The sequence below is a fragment of the Pseudopodoces humilis genome, chromosome 2 (genome assembly GCF_049639895.1).
Source record: "Pseudopodoces humilis isolate 2021_Gansu_Grassland_sample_001 chromosome 2, ASM4963989v1, whole genome shotgun sequence".
NCBI classification, from domain to species: Eukaryota; Metazoa; Chordata; class Aves; order Passeriformes; family Paridae; genus Pseudopodoces; species Pseudopodoces humilis.
Genome location: NC_142201.1, coordinates 73,892,526 through 73,912,006, shown reverse-complemented (window position 1 = coordinate 73,912,006; position 19,481 = coordinate 73,892,526). Strand labels below are relative to the sequence as shown.

At 40.4% G+C, this 19,481-nt stretch overlaps 1 protein-coding gene across 6 annotated transcripts in view; it reads left to right on the top strand.

Annotated features, from left to right (window-relative positions):
• The first annotated feature begins 7,105 nt into the window (after positions 1–7,105).
• Positions 7,106–19,481, top strand: part of GRIA4 (glutamate ionotropic receptor AMPA type subunit 4) — a 217,097-nt gene continuing 204,721 nt past the window's right edge. For all 6 annotated transcript variants that reach the window (XM_005516223.3, XM_005516224.3, XM_088067640.1 and 3 more), the window contains exons 1-2: positions 7,106–7,565; positions 8,710–8,868. In XM_005516223.3, the coding sequence (XP_005516280.1) occupies positions 7,478–7,565; positions 8,710–8,868 (247 nt within the window). In that variant the 5' untranslated portion in view covers positions 7,106–7,477. The remainder of the gene's footprint in view (positions 7,566–8,709; positions 8,869–19,481) is intronic.

Below are 19,481 nucleotides of genomic sequence, written 5' to 3'. Positions count from 1 at the left end.
TACGCACACCTCTAATTGAGGAGGAAATTGCCCCATCCTTCAGAATTGCCTGGCATTTACTACTGCTATAAGTTGTACTTAGGAAAGAAACATTGCTGCAAACTTTTGTATTTTCTCAGGTACATTCCATGATGCAGCCCTGGTTATAAATATGGACAGAAAAAACCTATTAAGCCATTATAAAAGTAATGAATATGAGGTCAAATTTAAACGGAATAGATTTCAAGTTTTTTTTATTTTATCAAATTCTCAGGGACTGAAGCTGTTTGGAAAGTATTGCAGAATTTTCCAATACTAATTGATTGAGAAATAAAATGGCAAATGAAATGCTATATTAAAAAAAAAAAATACAATGCAGTGTACATGAAAAAAACAACCTTAACTATGCATACACAACGATAGGCTCTAAATTTGGAATTAACATCCAGGAAAGGGAGATGAAAGCCTTTGTGGATAGTTTGCTGAAAAAACTGTCTGCAAGTTCAGATGTTTTAGGAATGATTAGGAAAAAAAATGCATTAAGCAGAGACCAGTTTTGATGCCTTGAGAGGCCACCTAGAACAGAGGCTAGACAGAGCTGAAGGAATAAAGTGTGTATTTATTAAAAAGGCCTTCAGAGGACACACCTTGGGCAGTACAAGAGCCTGGCCAAGGCTACATCCAAGATGGATGATGGATTACACATTTTCACACTTCTATAAGTTTTAGTCCATTTCCATTTCAGGGTTAATTGCCCAATTACAGCTTCAGGTTATGAAGTCACATCCTCCCAGACTGCTCTCCTCGATTCACTGTTGTTTATAATTTTTGGGGCCTGAAGCTGCAATGGTGTCCTTGGTACCCAGGCTGGAAAAGGATTGTTTTGTCCAACCAAACCATGAAAAGAACTTGCTAACACTTTATATGAAGTTCAAAGTTATATACTAATGCATATATATATATATATATATAAAATAAATAATGGGAAATGTGAAACCTAAAACTTAAGGCATGAGTTTTACACCTGAAAAATTGTGTCCTATTTCATGTGTCTTGTTTTTCAGAAAGATAAAAGAGGTAAGAGAGAGAAGAGTGGCAAGGAGGACTGATATATTTGATATATAGTACAGACTATAAGATATGGGAAGACAGGAAGAGGTGACTGAAAGGTGACAGTATATAAAGCTATGTATGATATGGCAATGTAAACTTTTTTTTTCATTTATTACTTTTGGGAATTTCCAGGAAATGGTCAATACAAAATTAGGCTTAAATCAAAGTACATAAACTACTTTCTTAGTATAGGGTTATGGAGTGCATTTGCATAGGATGCTGCTGGACATAGAAGTAAATATAAGGCAACAACACTGTAGGCAACACAAGCAGCTCTAGAAAATCTTTAGTTTAGAAGCCTCAAAGCCCTGACTGTCAGGAAGTCAGAGGACTCAGCAAGAAATAACCTTTCCAAAGTCCCTTAAAGTTTAAAGAAAAAGTTTCTCAGCTCTCATACTCTTCCCTAATAAACCTCTGAAAGTTAATGTTACACATAAGATACTGAGACAAAAATAGACATTGAGTCTAACCTCATAAGGCAGTTCATAATTATACCAGTGTTACCACATTTTTCTCACAGTGAAAAAACTCCCTGACTGCTATAAGCACAATTTAAATTATAGTAAGGATTTTTCACTTTCCACAGCAACTTCTCTTTTCACAGTCATGGTGTCTTGTAGTATCCCTTTAATTTCTTCAGGTCATTAGGTTTGCAAAGAATGATGTTAACATGCAGCACAGTAGAAAGGAGTAGGACTGGTGGATGAACAAGTTCAAAACCAGATGCATTGTACTGCAGTTGTTCCAGTATCAAAACAAAACTCTTAATGAGAAGTATTATTAAAAATAGTTAACTGTTCTCTCTACCCCAGAATTTAGATGAATGAAAAATAGTAAGAATGAAAATGGGAGAAAAAAATCTTGCAAAATGGAAGAAAATGCTGTAAAGAGGTTTCCTGAAAAGGAGCTCTGCTGCTGAAAGAAAACTGTATCATCTGCTTGTGCACTGCTCATCTATTCAGTACTGCAGGTATGACTACAAAAGGTCACGTGAGACCATGCCAAAGGGTGGACTGCAAAAATTCTACATCTACATAGATGCTTTGTATTTTATTTACTTTTTATTGCCTAGTAGTGCTGAGCACTTCACAAAAGACATAGCTTTGTTCCAGAGTTTACAGTCTAAGGGATCTATTTGACAGATGTGTGAGCTACAGCATTTCATAAGGCAAGAAAGTACTAAGAAAGTACAAGATGTTGACTCAATTGGTTTTGCCATTATTTATTTATTGCTGAAACATTTCCAGGGTCACACAGTGAAAGCTGCAATGAAAATTGTATTTGAAGCAAGACTAATCTAAATGAAGGAGTCCCTTTTTGGGATGGATCTCTGTGCCCAGATGGTTGTGCCATAGGGAGCCGTCGTGGCACAAACACTTGCCTACTCTGAAAGGACTCATTAGGAGCCCTGGCAAACAAGCCAGGAGCATGGTGTTGTCTGTTTTAAAGCTGCCACTGCCTCTGTGCACCTGGAACCTGCTAGGAAGGGACGATGGTCGATCTTTATTTTCGTGTCTTTTGATAGCGAAACTGTCATTCTCTGTTCCTCCTCTCTGTGCTCCTAATTGTCACAACCTATCCTTGACAATTGGCACAGCCTTTACTTTCCCTCTTTCTCACTCAAGACCCCCCTCACAAAGGTACATGTCTCCAGACACATAATGACATGCCTTTTTAATAGATGGTGTAGGTGGAATTTGCATTTTGGATGCAAGAACACATAAATAGGAATCAGAGTTGCTACTTCAGCATGTGGGTATTTATCTACTACACACGCAACACGAACTCTGTCCACAGTGCTAAGTTTCTGTCTCCTCCATATCCTGCTTTTCCTCTGAGATTCACATAAGATGAATGCTGCTGGTATCTTCTCTGCAGTTTTATTCCTCCTAGCTAACATACAGCCTTCATCTCTTCTTTAGAGTAGATCTTCTCACATTATTCAAGTTCCTGCAGGGTCTTTTCATACAGGCATTTTGTTCAAGCACAAGACTATCTGATCAGGAAAATAGCCAACGGTTTCCAAACCTTGCCAGAGGCGAAAAAAAAAAATCACATTCATGAATCTTCTGCAGCAGGAGTCATTCATATGCTGCAGCAGATAGTCAGCCTCAGCTGATTCTCTACAGAGTGAGTCTTCTCTCTAGTGGTGGCCTCCAGCCAAGGCCAACATGAGCTGTTTGTGCCCTAAGGCAGAGCATGCCTTCACTCCCTAGACAGACCCCCTCTAGTCTATCACTTCCACACAACTGATGTATTCAATGAAACTTCTTTCAATAATTTCTCAATTTCTCTGATATTTCATTGTAGAACTCCGAGATCCCTTCATTCCCTTAATCACCAACCACAACCTTCCTAGTCTGCCTGAGGGGAATGCTGGGACCTCACTTCAGAAACAGCTTCAGCGCAGTGCCTCCCCAGCTGCCACCAGGAAAACACATGGGCTCTTCCCTCTGGTCTCTCCTTGCTTGGCAGGGTACAGCTATATTGGTTTGTGCAGCAAGGCTGGGCTGGGAGGGTGTGCTGCTGGGGTGGCCTCTCACAAGACACCACAAGCTCCCAAAAGAAGCTGGTTTCATCCGGCTCCAAAGCAGATCCATCGCTGCCCAAATCTGAGGCCATCAGTGATGCTTGGTGGCACCTCTGGGAAAACATATTTAAGAAAGTGGTAAAAAACACTGGACAGCAGCTGCATGAGAAAAGAGTGAGACAAATGGGGAAGAAACAGTCCTGCAGACATCAAAGTCAGGGAAAAAGGAGGGGGAGGAGGTGCTCCAGGCACTGCAGCAGCAGTGGTCAAGACCATGATGGAGCAGATAACAACACTGCAGCCATCCTATGGAATACCCTACATTGAAGCAGGTGGAAGTGACTCAGAGAAGCTGCAGCCCACTGAGAGCTCATGCTGGAGAAGGTTTTCTGTCAGGATCTGCAGCCCATGGAGAGTGTCCAGTGGAACAGACTGCTCCTGAACTGTCCCCAGTGGGAAAGACTCACCACGAAGCAGAGAAAAATAGTAAGAAAGGGGCAGCAAAGTTTTATGGACTAATCAGAACCCCCATTCCTCATCCCTCTGTATTGCTCAGGAGGAGGAGGGAGAAAAGTCATGAAAGAAGGAGTGAAGTTGAGCCTGGTGAGAGGTGTTGTGTGTGGGGGGGGGTGTTTATAGTTTTGTCCTTGTTTTCTTACCATCCTATTCTATCCCTCACTGGCAATAAATTAAAATTACCTTTACCCAATTTGAGTCCATTTTGCCTGTGATAGTAACTGGTGAGTGATCTCCCCATCTTTACCATGACCCATCAGCTTTTTCACCCCCTCCCTTTTGGGAATGGGAGAGCAGCTTCACAGGCACTTGGCAATCAAAGTTAACCCACTGAAGCGGTAAAGAGTCTAAAATCTTATCTCACCTTTCCTCTCCTCCAGCCTTAATCCTGATTACATCCCTGTCACCTTTCCTGTTCCAGTTCTTCTGTAAGATAAACATTGTGATCAATTACTTAATCATCTGCCATTCACTTCTCAAAACTTACTGAAATGGGATTTTCTCCCTTTGATACTGCAATTCTATAATTTTTTTTTTCCCTTGTGTCTTTTAAACAGAATTGCTACAGTGTGGCCCCAACCTCTTTCTTTCCTCTGTTTTCCACAGCTGCCAAAATGATCCTGAGCTGTCTGAGCAAGGGAGTGTCAAGTGGAGGACAGGATTATTTCCAGGAATAGCACTGAGTGATACCATTACAGGAATACCGGGTTCATCTCTGACAGTGAACATTAGAAGCCAAAGCTAGAAAAATGCAGGTTTTAACAAATGAGAGTAGATATCAACTTGAACAACTTAGCCTGGGAAGTGATGGATTTCCTGTCTCTTGAAGTCTTTAAATCAAGATTGGATGCTTCTCTAAAATACATTGTCCAACTCCAAGAGAAATTACAGATTTGATGCAGGAACTGCTGGGTGAGACTCTTGGTTGGATCAGGTTAGACCACTGTATGTTCCCTGTGCACTCCCAAATTCAATTTAAATTAACATGCTACCATTGTATTTTAAAAAGACCAAAGCATATTCCTCAGCTCAGATAGCAGGCAGTAACTTGCTGATCCATTAAAATGGATATATGTCTACAATCCTAATATTTAATACTTATTTTGCATGAATTCACATGCATATGTGCCAGCAAATTAACTAAATATTTTTCCAAGTTCACTCGCTCCTACTGGCGAACCAGTCAACCATGGAAATACTATCTTATTTTCATTGCTTTTTATCTGGGTTTACAAAGTCAGAAAGTTAAATGATGAAGAATGGAGGAATAGAGGAACCAGATTTTGGGGAGAATTTAGGGAGACAAAGGAGGCAAAGCAAGGGAAAGAAAATCAAGCAAGAGCAGAAGCAGAGTTCATGAAAAGAGATGGGTAAATAATGTGAAGAACAAGCCTGCCATTTCAGAGAGAAGACTGGAAAACGTGAAGGGAAAGTAAACAAAAGTAGAAGATTTACTGAAACATAAAGGAATGAGTATTCTGAAATGCAGGTTAAGTCTGTTTGCCATTGATCTGCAAAGAAATCTTTCAAAAAGTAATTCATTTACAGGAATTCTGCCATCTCCTGAACACACACACACACACACACACACACACACACAGGCACACAGCTGGACACGTTGATGCTGTTAAGTCTGTCTGTCTATACATCTCTACTTTCAATGATCTCTGCTTACTCTCCCAAGTGGTAGATGCTAACGAGTCCACAATCATTCTTCACAAATCACTGTCACCCTCTGCAGCAAATAGAGGGGTTTTCTTTCACCCTCCAACAGGAGAGTTTGAGGACACAAGGTGCAGTAAAAAACTAAGAAAGTAAACTTGACTGAAAGGAGAAAACTCTGATCTTGGAGCAAATGTGTGTGTTTCAAAGCAGAGCCACAAAGTTCACCTTAAAAAAAATCAATATTCTTTCACGTTGCCAATTAACAATTTAAAATTATGCTGTTGCAACTCCAATCATGGATAGAAATATCTTGTAAAGCCACATGTGAAGCTAGAAGCTCCCTCCTCTGACATACAGCTATTGTTGGATGATTTCATTACCTATCATTTATTATACATATCTTTTAATTATTAACTGCAATAGACCCAAATAGACCCAGAGTTCTGGCATCTCCTCTGGGAAACTTCCAAGGCTTGAAGAGAAAAATTCAAAGGCACCAAAAACAGACTAGAGATGAAAAGAACCCCATTTTATTTTTTCTTCCCCCACTTAGAAATATTAAAAAAAAAAAGAAAAAAAAAAAAAGGTGGAGGGGAAGCGAAAAGAAGGCGGAATAGGAGCAGTGAAGTTTTCCTTTCCAGCCGCTCTCCCTCCCTTTGGCACGAGTGCCACAGCGCTGAGCGCTCCCCGGCTCTCGTCCCCCCGCTCCGCCGCAAAGCCGGGCGGTGCGCAGGGGTCCCGCGGCTCTGCGCGGAGGGGGGACCCGCCGGCCCATCCGCGTCCCCGCTCCGCACACGCACATCCTCCCGGCCACCTTCCCTGCTGACACCCGGTACTGAACAGCAGCACCCAGGGACGGGCAGCAGCGGCCGAGCCTCCCGCGCCCAGCCCGGGGCACTGACCTTGCCGGGCCCCCTCTCCCTCCCTACGCCCGCAGCACAAAGTTCCGCGACGCTGCGCGCCCGCGGATCGGCGAGCGAGCGGCAGGAGAAAGGCGGGGGGGGGGGGGGGGGAAAGGGGGCCGGAAAAAAACCCCACCAAACCAAAAAACCACCCCAAAAAAAAAAACCAACCCCAAACCAACCAAAGAAACCAAACCGACCAAAAAATTAAAAATAAAGGCACACGGCGCGCCTGCGGCCGGCGCGGGCGGGCTCCGCGGCGCGGGGCGGAGCGGGGGCGCGCACGGCGCGGCGGCGGCTCCCGCCCGCGGCGGTGCGGGCGGCGGGGGGCGCGCACGGCGCATGTCCGCCCGCGCCGCGCCTCCGCCAGACGCTGCCCCCCGCCGCCAAACTCACCACCATCTTCTGCATGTGCAACATTTGCAGCCGGACACACTCCGCTCCCCGGCGATGGAGACTGCGGGAAAAATCCGCCGCGGCGGCATGGCTTGCTGAAGCGGCAGCCGGGAGAGAGGCAGAGCGCGAGCGGGAGGGGATAGCGAACAAATTCTAAAACAAAACCACCAGGAAAAAAAAAAAGAAAAGAAAATAGAAAAAGGAGGAAACCTCTCTTTTTCTCCCCCCTTCCCCCTTTTTTCTTTTTTTTTTTAATTTTTTTTAAATTTTTTTTTTCATTCCTGGTTTTGTGTGTATCCTCCTCGCCCTCGATGCCTCTTTGAGCAGCATCCAGCGAGCGAGCGGGAGAAGGCGAGACAGAGAGGCAGAAGAGAAGATGAGGATAATTTGCAGACAGCTTGTCTTGTTGTTTTCTGGCTTTTGGGGACTAGCAATGGGAGCTTTTCCTAGCAGCGTGCAAATAGGTAAGCGCTGCATTGGGCTGCGTGCGTGTGTCCAGGGGTTCAATCCTTTGCGAAGTGAGTTGGAAGGAGGCTCTGAAGGCAGTTTTTGCAGATTTCTCCTCCAGCACCATCCCATTTCCGTGCCTGCACGAATCATCCTCGTGTTTCTGTATGTGTGCCTCCGTGTGTCTGTGTGTGTAAATATTTCTGGGTGCGTTCGCGTGCGGGAGGGAGGATGCTCATCTTGTGCAGAACTCCTTCCAGCCCCGGGTGTGCGATATCGGCAGGGCAGGAAGGGGCTCGGGGCTGATGCCCCTTGGCTGCTTCAGCCCCCTGCGACTCCGCTTGCTTTTTTCCTGACTCTCGAAGGAATGGCGAGTCCTGGGCACCGGAGGCTGCGGTAGCCGGCAGGGATGGGGGGGGTAAAAGGCTACACCATTCTTCGTTCCTCTCTGTAGTTGGAAAGTTTAGGGTTTTGTAGGTGTCTCTCTGTAGTCCTGTGCCCCATCCTCACCCCTTTCCCATCTCCTCTTGCTTCCCTCCACTCGGATGTGTTTCGGATGGGACGCAGCTATCTGAATTCTTTCCAGCTCAGCTCCATCACTGCATCATTTCTTGTGGAATTGTAAAGCTGCTAATAAGGCTGAGCTGCTCCCTGCCTACACATGGCTGCAGAGGAGCAAAGTTCATTATAGTCCTCTTCAGTGAGGATTATCCTATGCCGAGTTGCTATTCCTTCTTTTTTTTTTTTTAATCCAGAAAGCATCGTTCCGCTTAATCAGCCCGCCACTTAATGTGAGAGGCTGTTGAGCAGCTGATTTACCAGTGTGTTCGGTATCAGGGAGATGGAGGCTAAACACTTTAAAAGGTCACTGTAATCATGACAAATCTGGGTATTTATGTATGAAAGGCTGAAAACCGGGAAGTCAGAAAAGAAGCATGAATTCATCAGGGAGGTTAAAATCGATTGAGGACGGTGATTTAAAGGCAGTGGTTGTGATTATGAATATGATTAGCTCCTTACCCATTAAAGTCGTAGGACTTGCCTTACTGTGCAGCTTTGGGAGAGACAGTTGCTCAGTGTTAAGAGACAGTAAGTAGCTTGCAAATGATTTACCCAGCTTCTTTTGCTTTTTTGCTTTTTTTTTTTTCCTGTTTTTTGTAGGTGGTCTCTTCATCAGGAACACAGATCAGGAATACACTGCTTTTCGATTAGCAATCTTTCTTCATAACACCAGCCCCAATGCATCCGAAGCACCTTTTAATTTGGTTCCTCATGTAGACAACATTGAAACAGCTAACAGCTTCGCTGTAACAAATGCCTGTAAGTAAACATGCCACTGATCACACCACTTTAGGCATAAATTGCAGTGGAAAGAGCAGGAAACCACATAGTTGTCTAGCATTATAAATACATCAGGAAGTCTGTCTTCAGTACAGATACCCTTTGCAGAAGAGCAAAAGGGGTAGCAGTCCTTGTTAGTTCCTTAGTGGAGCAAAATCACCTCTCCTGCCTTCTGCTGACTAACCTGATGTGACATTTACTTTAGTAAAAAGTAAACTACAGTATTACTATAGTTTCTTGCTTCCTGGTTTCTATGGGGATTAATTTTGTTGTTGTAAAGAAAAATTATGAATATCTTAATAAGTGCATAAACCCCACACTTAACTCTTGTTTGCTTCTGTGCATGCTGTGCCTTGCGTGTATTTGAAAATGTATGATAATGTTTGTGCTCCCAAATGCTTTTCTAATGGCTGGAAAGGAGATAGGGAAGCAGTGGTGTGCAGGATAATATATCTGAGTTGCTTGACGCTGCAGTTGATCTGGTGATGTCACTTGAGGCAGCCCTGCTCTTATATTCTAGGTTGTAAATGTCTCTTACCATTTCGTAATGCATACATCCTGTGGATATGTCTCTATGCATCCATACATTGGTGCCAAATCAAGTTAGTATCTGATCTACTTGATTTCACAGACCACCTCAACTGGAACAAATATTCTCGTCCTACTATATATTTTATAAACACACACAAACACACCCACATACACAGATGCACATACACAATGAGAGGAAGACAGAGAAAGAAATGCTCTTAACAAATGAGGTAACACTTAATTTCTTTATTTTTTATCAAAAAAGAAAGTGACATATAGTTAGCTGAACTTGCTACATTTCACCTCAAGGTCTTTACCAGTGGTTAAAACACATGCTAGATGCACCTAATCTCTGAGAGGGGCAAAGCATTATTTCTATTTCTTTTTGTGTATTTCTGGCTGCTTAAAAGGAATTCATGTTATTATGTAAGACAGTGGTATACAGTGGGGCAGAACTGAAGACTGTAGTAGCGTTACTACTTTGATGTTCATATTTCAGGACTCTGTAGGTTTTCCTCTGTAGCTCTTAAGTTTTCGAATCCCTCCTCTTCATTCAAGACTGAATTGCCTCTGGAAGTAGATGCACTAAGCAACATTGCTGAGCGAGTTTAAAATAGAAACGTACTGGAGAATGCCTTGGTGTTCATCGTGCCTTTGAAATGCGTGCTGTGTTTTTCTTCACTTTCTCACTGCCATCTCTGTGGCACTTTTTAATATGTAAACATACAATATGCTATGCAGTTCTCATGAATAATTTATTGCATGATTGCTAAATTTATTTATACAAGTCTTTGCTACTTCAAGTTTCAGATGACCTTGCCACCTTGTTTAAGAGGAAAAGCTTCTGAGCTGCCAAAATGGCTCCATTCATTTTATGCAGGGAAGACTGATGTCCCATGAAGTGTGAATTCTGTATTAAGCAATGTATTAGTTGTGCTTAGCGCTGAAATCAGTATCAAATTCCAAAAGGTAAAAACATTTCAAAAGATGCTTTGAGCCTGAATCAGGTCTGTGCAGGTGTAGTTCATTGAGAAAATATTACAGCCCATGTCAACTTTTGCAAGCACTGATAATATTTATTCCATGGAGACCAATGACAGAATACCTTTTTTAAACTTAGATTTCTAGTAAAAGAGGATGTGACTAAAATTTTTGTGTACTAAAATCAGTAATTTTAGATGAAGTCAATTATTCTAGATTCTGCCTATTTATCTAGTTCTGACAATTTCTCAGGCTATTGTTACTTTTTGGATTAAGGATATTGCTTAGTTTTTCAGTTGGAATGTTAGTGAATTAATTCTGATTTGCACAAATTTAAAATTGTCTGAAATTAGACCACTTTGTTGTGTAAAACTAAACACCTTAAATTCAAATAGTGTTTGCCCAAAACTTTGCTCATTTGCATTATTTGCTGCAGATTCTTCTCTCATTCCAGCCACCTTGTGTTATTTTTGCCTTATATTTAACTGAGGAACACCTCTTCCATTATGTTTGCTGTCATTTATAAAAATAGTGATTCACAACCTGATTCTTTTTTTTTCCTCTTTAAGCTGAAGCCAGTTTGGTTCCAAAGTGTTTAATGGCTTTAGAAATGATGAATCCTTGTAGTATGGGGGGAGGCAGACAAGAAAGGAAAAATTAAATTAATACGCTTATGTGTGTGTATGCTCATATAATTCTGTATGTCTGTATTAAATAGAAGTATTCCTACAGGCCTTATTTTTTTTGTTTCTAGTTGCCACTTAAATCCATATGTATTTTTGCATTAGTCCAAGTTTGCATTTATTTCACGTTCTGCAGTCTTTTTCCAATAATCTGACTACTTCTTCTTTTTAAAATCATTTTATTACTGAAGAAAATTTTTTAAACAACAGATATTCTCTTAATGAAATGCAGGCAAACCGACTGACAGCTGAATGAACATATCTTATGTTCCTTAAGCTAAGTGTGAGCAGAGTCCTGCAAAAATCAATTGTCTGATAGCTGGAGGACACTGGCTTCCATGTGATTGAATTTGCTGGCTTGACAGAGGCTTCTAAAGCGCAGATGTGTGAGTTTTTCTAACCTAATTAAAGAAACCCCCACCGTCAGCTCTGAATTAAGTGATTTTATGATAATATGAAATGAAAACTCTTTGCTGAACCGCTGTGAAACAGTGGGTTTGGACCTTGCTATTTGCGTAGAAATTACTCAGAGCACATGTCCCCAAATATACAGTACAAAAGCCTTAGAGCTGCTGGACCAAGATGAATATTCATGTGAGTTCAAGCATAAAGCTCTGAGACATTATCAGTTTCCTCTGTTTCTGTTTCCATTTGCTGCAGAGGTTACTTGTGAAGGTTCAGGGCCTGACCCTTTGCATGTGTCAGGGAGAGTAGACAGATTATTCCAAAGGATTATGGATGGCATACTAGCAGGTAACTCACTGCAACACTGGCAAAACTTTAATGGGTTTTTTTTTTCTTTTCACTAGGTAAAAATCATACGTCAAAGTGTTCACCCAGGAGTACTTTTGGAACTGGAATAATTTTGTGTATTCAATGTCATAGCTAATTTCCAGTGGTTATTTCATGCATTTTTGTTTTCTTCTAAAAAAACCTAGAAGATTAGTATTTTTATTTTTAATCTTGAATGCATATGAAACAGGTTGCCTTAGCAGATAGAATCTGTTGTGAGTTATCAAAATTGATCTGATCTATATCACTTTGGAGATTTCAGTCCTTTTTCTTTTCCCTTCACATTTGCGTGTTTTATTTAAACCCTGTTCATTTCTTTTGCACTACATACATTATTCAGAGAATCCCTCTTACTGACAGAGCTGAAATTATTCCAAAACATGAATAGTACAAGATTCTTCCTCATCAGAACACAATACACCAGAGCTGAAACATTTGTCTATTGGCATACATTGGTTTGCGTCTTATAAGTAGGAAATTCTGCTCATGATTAGAAATTTACCTGCACTGAATTTGATTTTAGATGTTGCAGCACTATATTGATTTTTGGAGAGGATTTTATATATTTATTCTTTAGCTGAATGCAAAATAATTTTCTTCCCTCCATGCACCATCTATATACTACATCAGATATAGTACATTAGTATATCTCAGCAACACAGTCAACATTAAACATGCTTGATTACTTATGAGAGGTAGTGCTATAATTTTACAAAGAGCTATTTGGCTTTAGCTCTTGCCTTGTGGTTGACAATTTTTCTGTTGAAGTTTCAAAAATCCTTAATCAGTAGCAACTTGGAGTTCTTGCACAGAATTAGGCTAAAGGGGATGAAGAGAGATTGATTCGAGTCTTTCATTAGTGTTTTATACTAAAAGCTAAGCTTTTCTCTCTGAGTCTGTTTGACTTCTTGTGTATTCTGAGATGAATATATACCTAATAAGTGTAATTTAGGGATAATGAGACACTTCCTTCCTCTTTTGCACAGTTGTGTTCTTACTAGATTTTAATCCCAGTAGATGCAAATCCCCTAAAACATAATCTTGTTTATTATGTGCCACATAGATGAGAAGCCTACTGGAATTAAAAATCTTGTGTCTTGGAATAACTTTCCTCTTTCTCCAAGAGTTATTGTCTTTGACTCTTGTGCCCTCTAGATTTATGTGGGGTTTATGTCGTGAAATTGGAGGGCCTGATTCTGCCTCACTAGTAGGAATGCAGTTTCTGAGTAAGATCTACAGAGGTCAGAGGCGGCCCTGAGGACATACAGGAGCCTCCTTTGTCATCCTCAGCTCTCTGTGTGTTTGTCTCTGGGCTTGTGCATGCTACTGAGGGGAGAGGCAATGTCATTTTGGAGTTAACTTTCTGCTGAGAACTCCAGAAAGCTGAGGAAATAGACTCACACATAATATTGCCCTTATATTGTGACTGTCTGTCATTTTACCCCTACAGGAGTTTCAACTTCGATTTACTCAGCTGCATCATAATGGGATTTTCATTAAATTTGGTTATTAATTCTGCTTTATAATTACAATTCAATTTAACGATAGAAGCGTAACCTTGGTTGAATAATCAGTGTCATTTAAAACCGTGGTGTTCTGTATTTAGAAAGTGAGTTTTCATACAGCTGAATGGTGTTTTGCTATCAAGAGCAGTGCAGTATTCCCAAGGATGCAGTTTGGAGTGTGTTGGGAGTTACCATACAGTCAGCTTTTAACTGCAAAAGCAAATAGCGTATCAGTTGGCTAGAAAGATGGGACTGGATTAAATTTTAACCTTTTAAGATAGGTTCAATTACAAAAAATCCCTTTGAAGTGAGTGTTTTGCTTTAATACATGAAATTTATCTCAAGCTAGACTCCAATTATTGAAAACAATTTCTCTTAACATTTTTTATATTAGCACTTGCTGATGGAATCAACGTGTGTGTACTTGGGTGTCATCTGCCATAAGAAGGATTCTGTGTATTTTTACGAGATAATAACATCCATATTCAAAGAGTTTCATAGCTCTAAATGTGATATTTGTAAATAGCTATACGACAGAGAGAAGATCAACTGTCAATATCTTCAATCCATCAGAGTCAGGTTTTAATTTTCAAAGTTATTGTTCATAAAATAAAGGATGGGCCTTCACTGACACAGTCAGAAATGGAAAATTCCTATTTCCATTTCAGTTTTACCCTGGAAATCCAGAGCATTCATTTCCCTGGCATTAAACATGACTTTTGTCCTAACATATTACTGGACTGACTAAAACTTTAAACTCAAAAGCTTTATAGTAGCCTGTAGAAATAATTTAATGTTCATTTCAGAGGATTAATGAGAAAGATTGTGTTCCTCCATTCCTTTTGCAGAAGGCAATGCAGTGCAGTACTTCTTGTGTAGGACAAAGCACTTTAACAAGTAAATTAAATTGATTAACTTCAGCTTTATCATTGTGATCTAAGTTTGTATGCTAGTCAAAATAACTCATGCATTTCATTTTTAGGTCTTGATTCTTTTGAGACTTGCTTGTTCATGAGAGGGGAAGACGTCTGCTTTGATTTCTTAACAGTTTTAGATCCTGCAGTGAATTGTGCAATTTCAGATTGTGAGCAGGTGAAGTTCTTTGGATTTAAACATGTTGGGCCAAATAGTCAGTCGTTTCTCATAGTTCCTATTCCTTAATATATGACTGCTGTAAGGATATGAAACTGTGCTGGTGCAAAAGTGAACATGTCTGTGTGATTGCACCAGTATAATTATAGGGAAAAATTGGTGTTTCGTCTGGATTTCCGTTCCTCTGGGTACTTAGCTTGAGGCAAAGATTTTGGACTAGTACAGTGCCAAGTCTCCTTCTGCAGCTGAGGTGGGCATACCGAAGTTATGTGGTAGGACACAAAGTCAAACTAGATAATTTATTCCTCTGTAAATCAAGAATTGTTCTGATTTTTAGAAAATAAATTTACTCAAAAGTATCTGATCACAGTGTCTTGTTTTGAAATTTTGGCGTTGCTTTACTTTTAACAATTTTCTCAGAAGTTTTAACATCTTCCTCTATCTAGTTCAGGTTCTTACATAGATTTTGTTTTTTATTATGGTTTATAAAGATATTACTGGCTTTTATCAGCGTAGATGTGGATTCAATTGTTTGTCAATGCAGTTATATCTTGAGTAATCTCAAAAGTTCTATATTAGTGGTGTCTGCTTTCAGTCACCCAAGTTCAAATAGAAAGGCTACCCTACATTTTGGCACTCAGAGACATTCTAGTATTTTCCAGAGTCCTTAGCAGCACCTGCCTTCCTGTTGGGAGCTGCTTACTGCTGAGCACTTGGGAAAATCTGTCCTTCTCTGTGCAATAACACGTGAGGCAAGTGTCTTCTGTCAGTAGTGCTACTTCCCTGGGAGGACTGTGTTTCCTCCCTCTCTTTTCTCCCATAGTCCAGATGAAGTCTGCCTGACTTGTACAAATAGTTGCAGGTTCCATATGGTAAAAGGATGGAACCAGAGTGGCACAAACCCATCACCCTTGTCCTGGCAATGCACTGGAAAGACCCAGCTCGTCCTTCCTCTTCACCAGTTCCTCCAGAGATGACTATAGCTAAGTTTTATGTTGGACTCAAGTGGGAATACCAGGAAACTTACAACAAAGCTACTGTAATGGCTAGATTTTGACCAGCTATGCTAACATTAACAAATTCCAATGCAAACACTGGCCCTTGTCCTGCAGCTTTTTTTCCCCCAGACAGAGCTGTTTGTGATTTAAATAGGGGCTCTACCTGAGCAATGACTGCAGATCGTAACCTCTTAAAAAGAAGGAGTAGTAGGAATCCACTTTATTTGCAAGGGGAATATGTTCTCGTTCTTCATCTCATAGCTTAAATTTTTAAACATATTAAATTGCTTAACTCCTGTTATTTTTAAAAACCAAAATATTTAGCAGTTGGACCCCTGGTATATAATTGCCTGTTTACAAAGAAGGTCAGTTGGGCTACTGTTTTCCACAGGCTATTTCAATGTTGTATTTATATGCAGCAGTTGCTCCAGAAGCATGCAGGCTTGTGCAGTACCTTCCACTATATTCATGGCTAACATGCAGTTGTTTTTTCCTGTAAATATAAATAAAGCCCAAGAGAAAGAAAAAGTACTTACTCTTCTCGCTAGATTATTTATTAGACTTTTTGTGGGCAAAGGCTTTAAACACATTTTGAAGATGTATTAAAATACATAATTATTTAACTACTCATAACAGCTCTCTGTTTCCCCCCTTTCAGACCCTCTATGGGGTAGATCACGTGCCACTTCTGCATGCCCACTCTTCCAGCTGTTTCTGTGGTGTATTTTCATAGTGAACTTTCAAACCCATAAAACTGCAACTTCGTTTTGATTTGCACATGTTGACGTAAAGTTCAGATATTCTTCGTGAATATCCACCAAATTTTAGGAAAGTTCACAGGTAGAGGGTTAATCGCTGAGAAGAATTAAGACCTTTATACTTTTCTTTCCACAGTTTTCAAGGATGTGGAATTTACATCTTCACATTGTGGTGTAAAGGGTGATGCATATGTTAGTATTAAAAATTATTATGCAAAATAGGTAAGAATTATTATTAAAAAATTCTGGTTTTGTTAATTTCTCAAATATGCATTATGTTTCATTTGTGATTATCTGCAAGGTCCCTTTCCAATCCAAACCATTCCATGATTTATTTTTTTAGAGATTTCACTAATGTTACCATTTTAGGATCAGATCTGTTTTCCCAGTGGGTAAAGCAATTCATATAATACATATTCAAGGTAAAAACAGCAGAAAGAGAGTAAATTCTTGTAGAAAAGGAAATAAAAAATATACCGTATTATTAGTCCCCAAAAGTTTCCTGTGCTACTTTAATATTCCTGATGTTCAGTAGAGGTGTTTCACACTACTAGTTAATGTGAGATATGGATCTGGATGGTGCTATATTAAAAACATAGCATCAAAAAACTGGCAAGCATTGAGTATAAGGGAGAAAGATTTTATCAAACAGAGATACATTCATGCAAAATTCAGGAGAAAAATCTGTAATAATTTTTAAATAGCATGTGTCTACAGATAAACTGAGTTCTCTGTTTTCTCACCTAAGTTGATGAAGGGAAAAGGGAAGAATTTACAGACCCTCAGTCTCAGCAGGGTAGTGTAGGATCTCCTTTCAGGGATTTCCTCCAGGTTTTCTGTGTGGATCTGTCCTGGAGAGGTTTGCTGATAAAGGCCTTCAGCCTTGGTAATTTCCATTTGTTTAAACTGAGAAGAGTGTTTAAGAGTGGACTTTTCAAAAGCACTGCAGCTGGGAGGATAATTTCCTTCAAAAAATCAATAGTCATAGGCTCTTGGCTGACTCAGGTGTTTTCTCACTTCTCCTCCAAGTAGAAAGCACAAGCCAAGTAAAAAGCTGGCTTTTGGGGCTGTTTGCACACCCATTAACACTGTCTCTGTATCTAGCTGTTTGTGTGGCCTCCAGCTGAGAGCTGCTCAGGGGTTTTTCTTTCTCAGGTGTTTTGTTTAAAAAGCAGTATCTTTGGTGAGTGCTTCTCTTGGGTGGTAAAAGCAGCAGAGTAATACTGTATGATATGCTACTATTAATTACTATGATTAATTGACAATTAAGAGTTGCTGTCTGGAGGCAGAAACAAAGGTCCAAGGAAAAGAGCAGAGTGTAAGAGGTGTATTGGGAGGACCTTCATTGGCAGCTGCTGCAGGATTACATATATCCCCTGAAAGTGTGAGTCCAGAAGGTCAGGTGTAGTGCTGAATGGAAGTGATCCAAGTTACAAGCCCTTACAGATGATGGAGGAAAGATGTGAAAGCAGTCTGGGGGAGGAAATGTTGGCTGATGGCTACGAGCATCATTGCTTCAACAAAGAAGAAGTAAAGGTCACCAAATAAGCGGGAGTGTGGATAGCATGCCATAATGTTCACAGATTAAGGCTAAGTGGAACCATTTTGGTCACCCAGTGGGACCACCAAGATGCTTGTCAGCCAGCCTCAATCCCTTTATCCAACCTGTAATTATTTTTTTTCCCAAATAAATCCAGTGTTGACTTGAAGACTGGAGAAAAAAAATCATAGATAAATTGTCATGTCATCGACACTTCATTGGGATAGATAGACCCAATGTCTTTATCTGTGTTTAATGTAGGTACCATAAAGAGTAGGCAAGGGGAAAAAAAAGTCTACTGGGTTTATTGTTGGCTTTTACTTTAGAGGGATACCGTAATCAGCATGATTTTCATCCAGTTGTCAAGAGCTGTGCAGCTCCCAGCGCTCCTGAGGTTTGTTCTGGATGGTTGGAACTGTGTCATGCCGGCACAGAAAGGTGGCTTGGGACACCTTTAGTAGCATGACTTAGCTATGACAACACATGTAAGGACTTACCAGGGCCTTTTCCAAGTTCCCTTGAAAAATACTTAGGGTGGATACAAATGGTAGGGCTTTTTCCCTCTCATAAAAGAAAAATATCTCCTTAACCCCAGCAGGGACTGTGGCTTGAAGCAACAGTAATACAAGCTTGGTAAATGTGTTCCAAGACCATTAAATACATTTTTGCTAACGAATGTATGCTAATCCCCATTATTTGTATTCACAGACTCATCTACCTACAAATACAACTTAATGGTCATATATGTTACACATTTTTCACTTTCTATGAGCCACAGAGGATGTGAATCTATTACTGTTTTCACCTGAAGGCTTTGGGCTGTTAGCTTAAAATATCAAGAGTTATGAATTTAGCTTTGGAAGTCCCTAGTTCCATCTGCTTTGTGTGTTGGATGAGATTGCAGCCTGAACACAAACATGATGATGAATGAGATTTAAAACACAAGAATATTTGCAGAAAGCAAAAGACTGAATAAAAGAATACAAGAAGTGCTCCCATAGCTGTCTTTTATGATCTGTTGCACTGTTCTGAATAGCAAATGTATATGGAAAGAATAAAAAAGGACAAACCCTTTCTCTCCTCATACTGTAAGTCACTAAAACAGGTACAAATAGTTACAGAAGACATCAACAATTAATTATTGTTGTAGTAATAGTTGTATTTACAACATTCTGTTTTCTACCACACCATCCATTAAATGTTTTTCTTAAATTATTTATTATTCAGTTATTATTGAAACCAGCTGGAAAATGTAAAGGCGTTTTCAGATAACTCAGAAAAAGAACAGGCACAGTTAATGCAAATGCATGTGTGCAGCAGATAAATGACAAGTTTTTGGCAGGTGCTGTGTGAGATGATTTGGAGCCCAGGTGGGAGGTGGGTCTGCCCTGGTTCTTCAGCCACTTTTGCAGACTCAGAAATGAGAGATTACCCAGAGTAAGGACTTTAGAGTTTGAGATCTTGCCCCTGAGGTTGCTCTTTGCCCTCCATTGACCCCCCAGCTGGGGGAGAGAAGGGGTTTAAGATACATCAGGAGCTGTGTATTAAGGGAGCACCATTATTTGGTGTTGGGGAAAGAGGTTTCAGAGAGCAGAGAACAGACTGATATGGAGCACTACTTGCTGCCTGGGGAATTTTCTGCTTCTGAAAACAGCTGGAAGATGTGGCTGGTGCTTTTGAAACAGGGATTATAGCTGGTGTGAGCTGACATG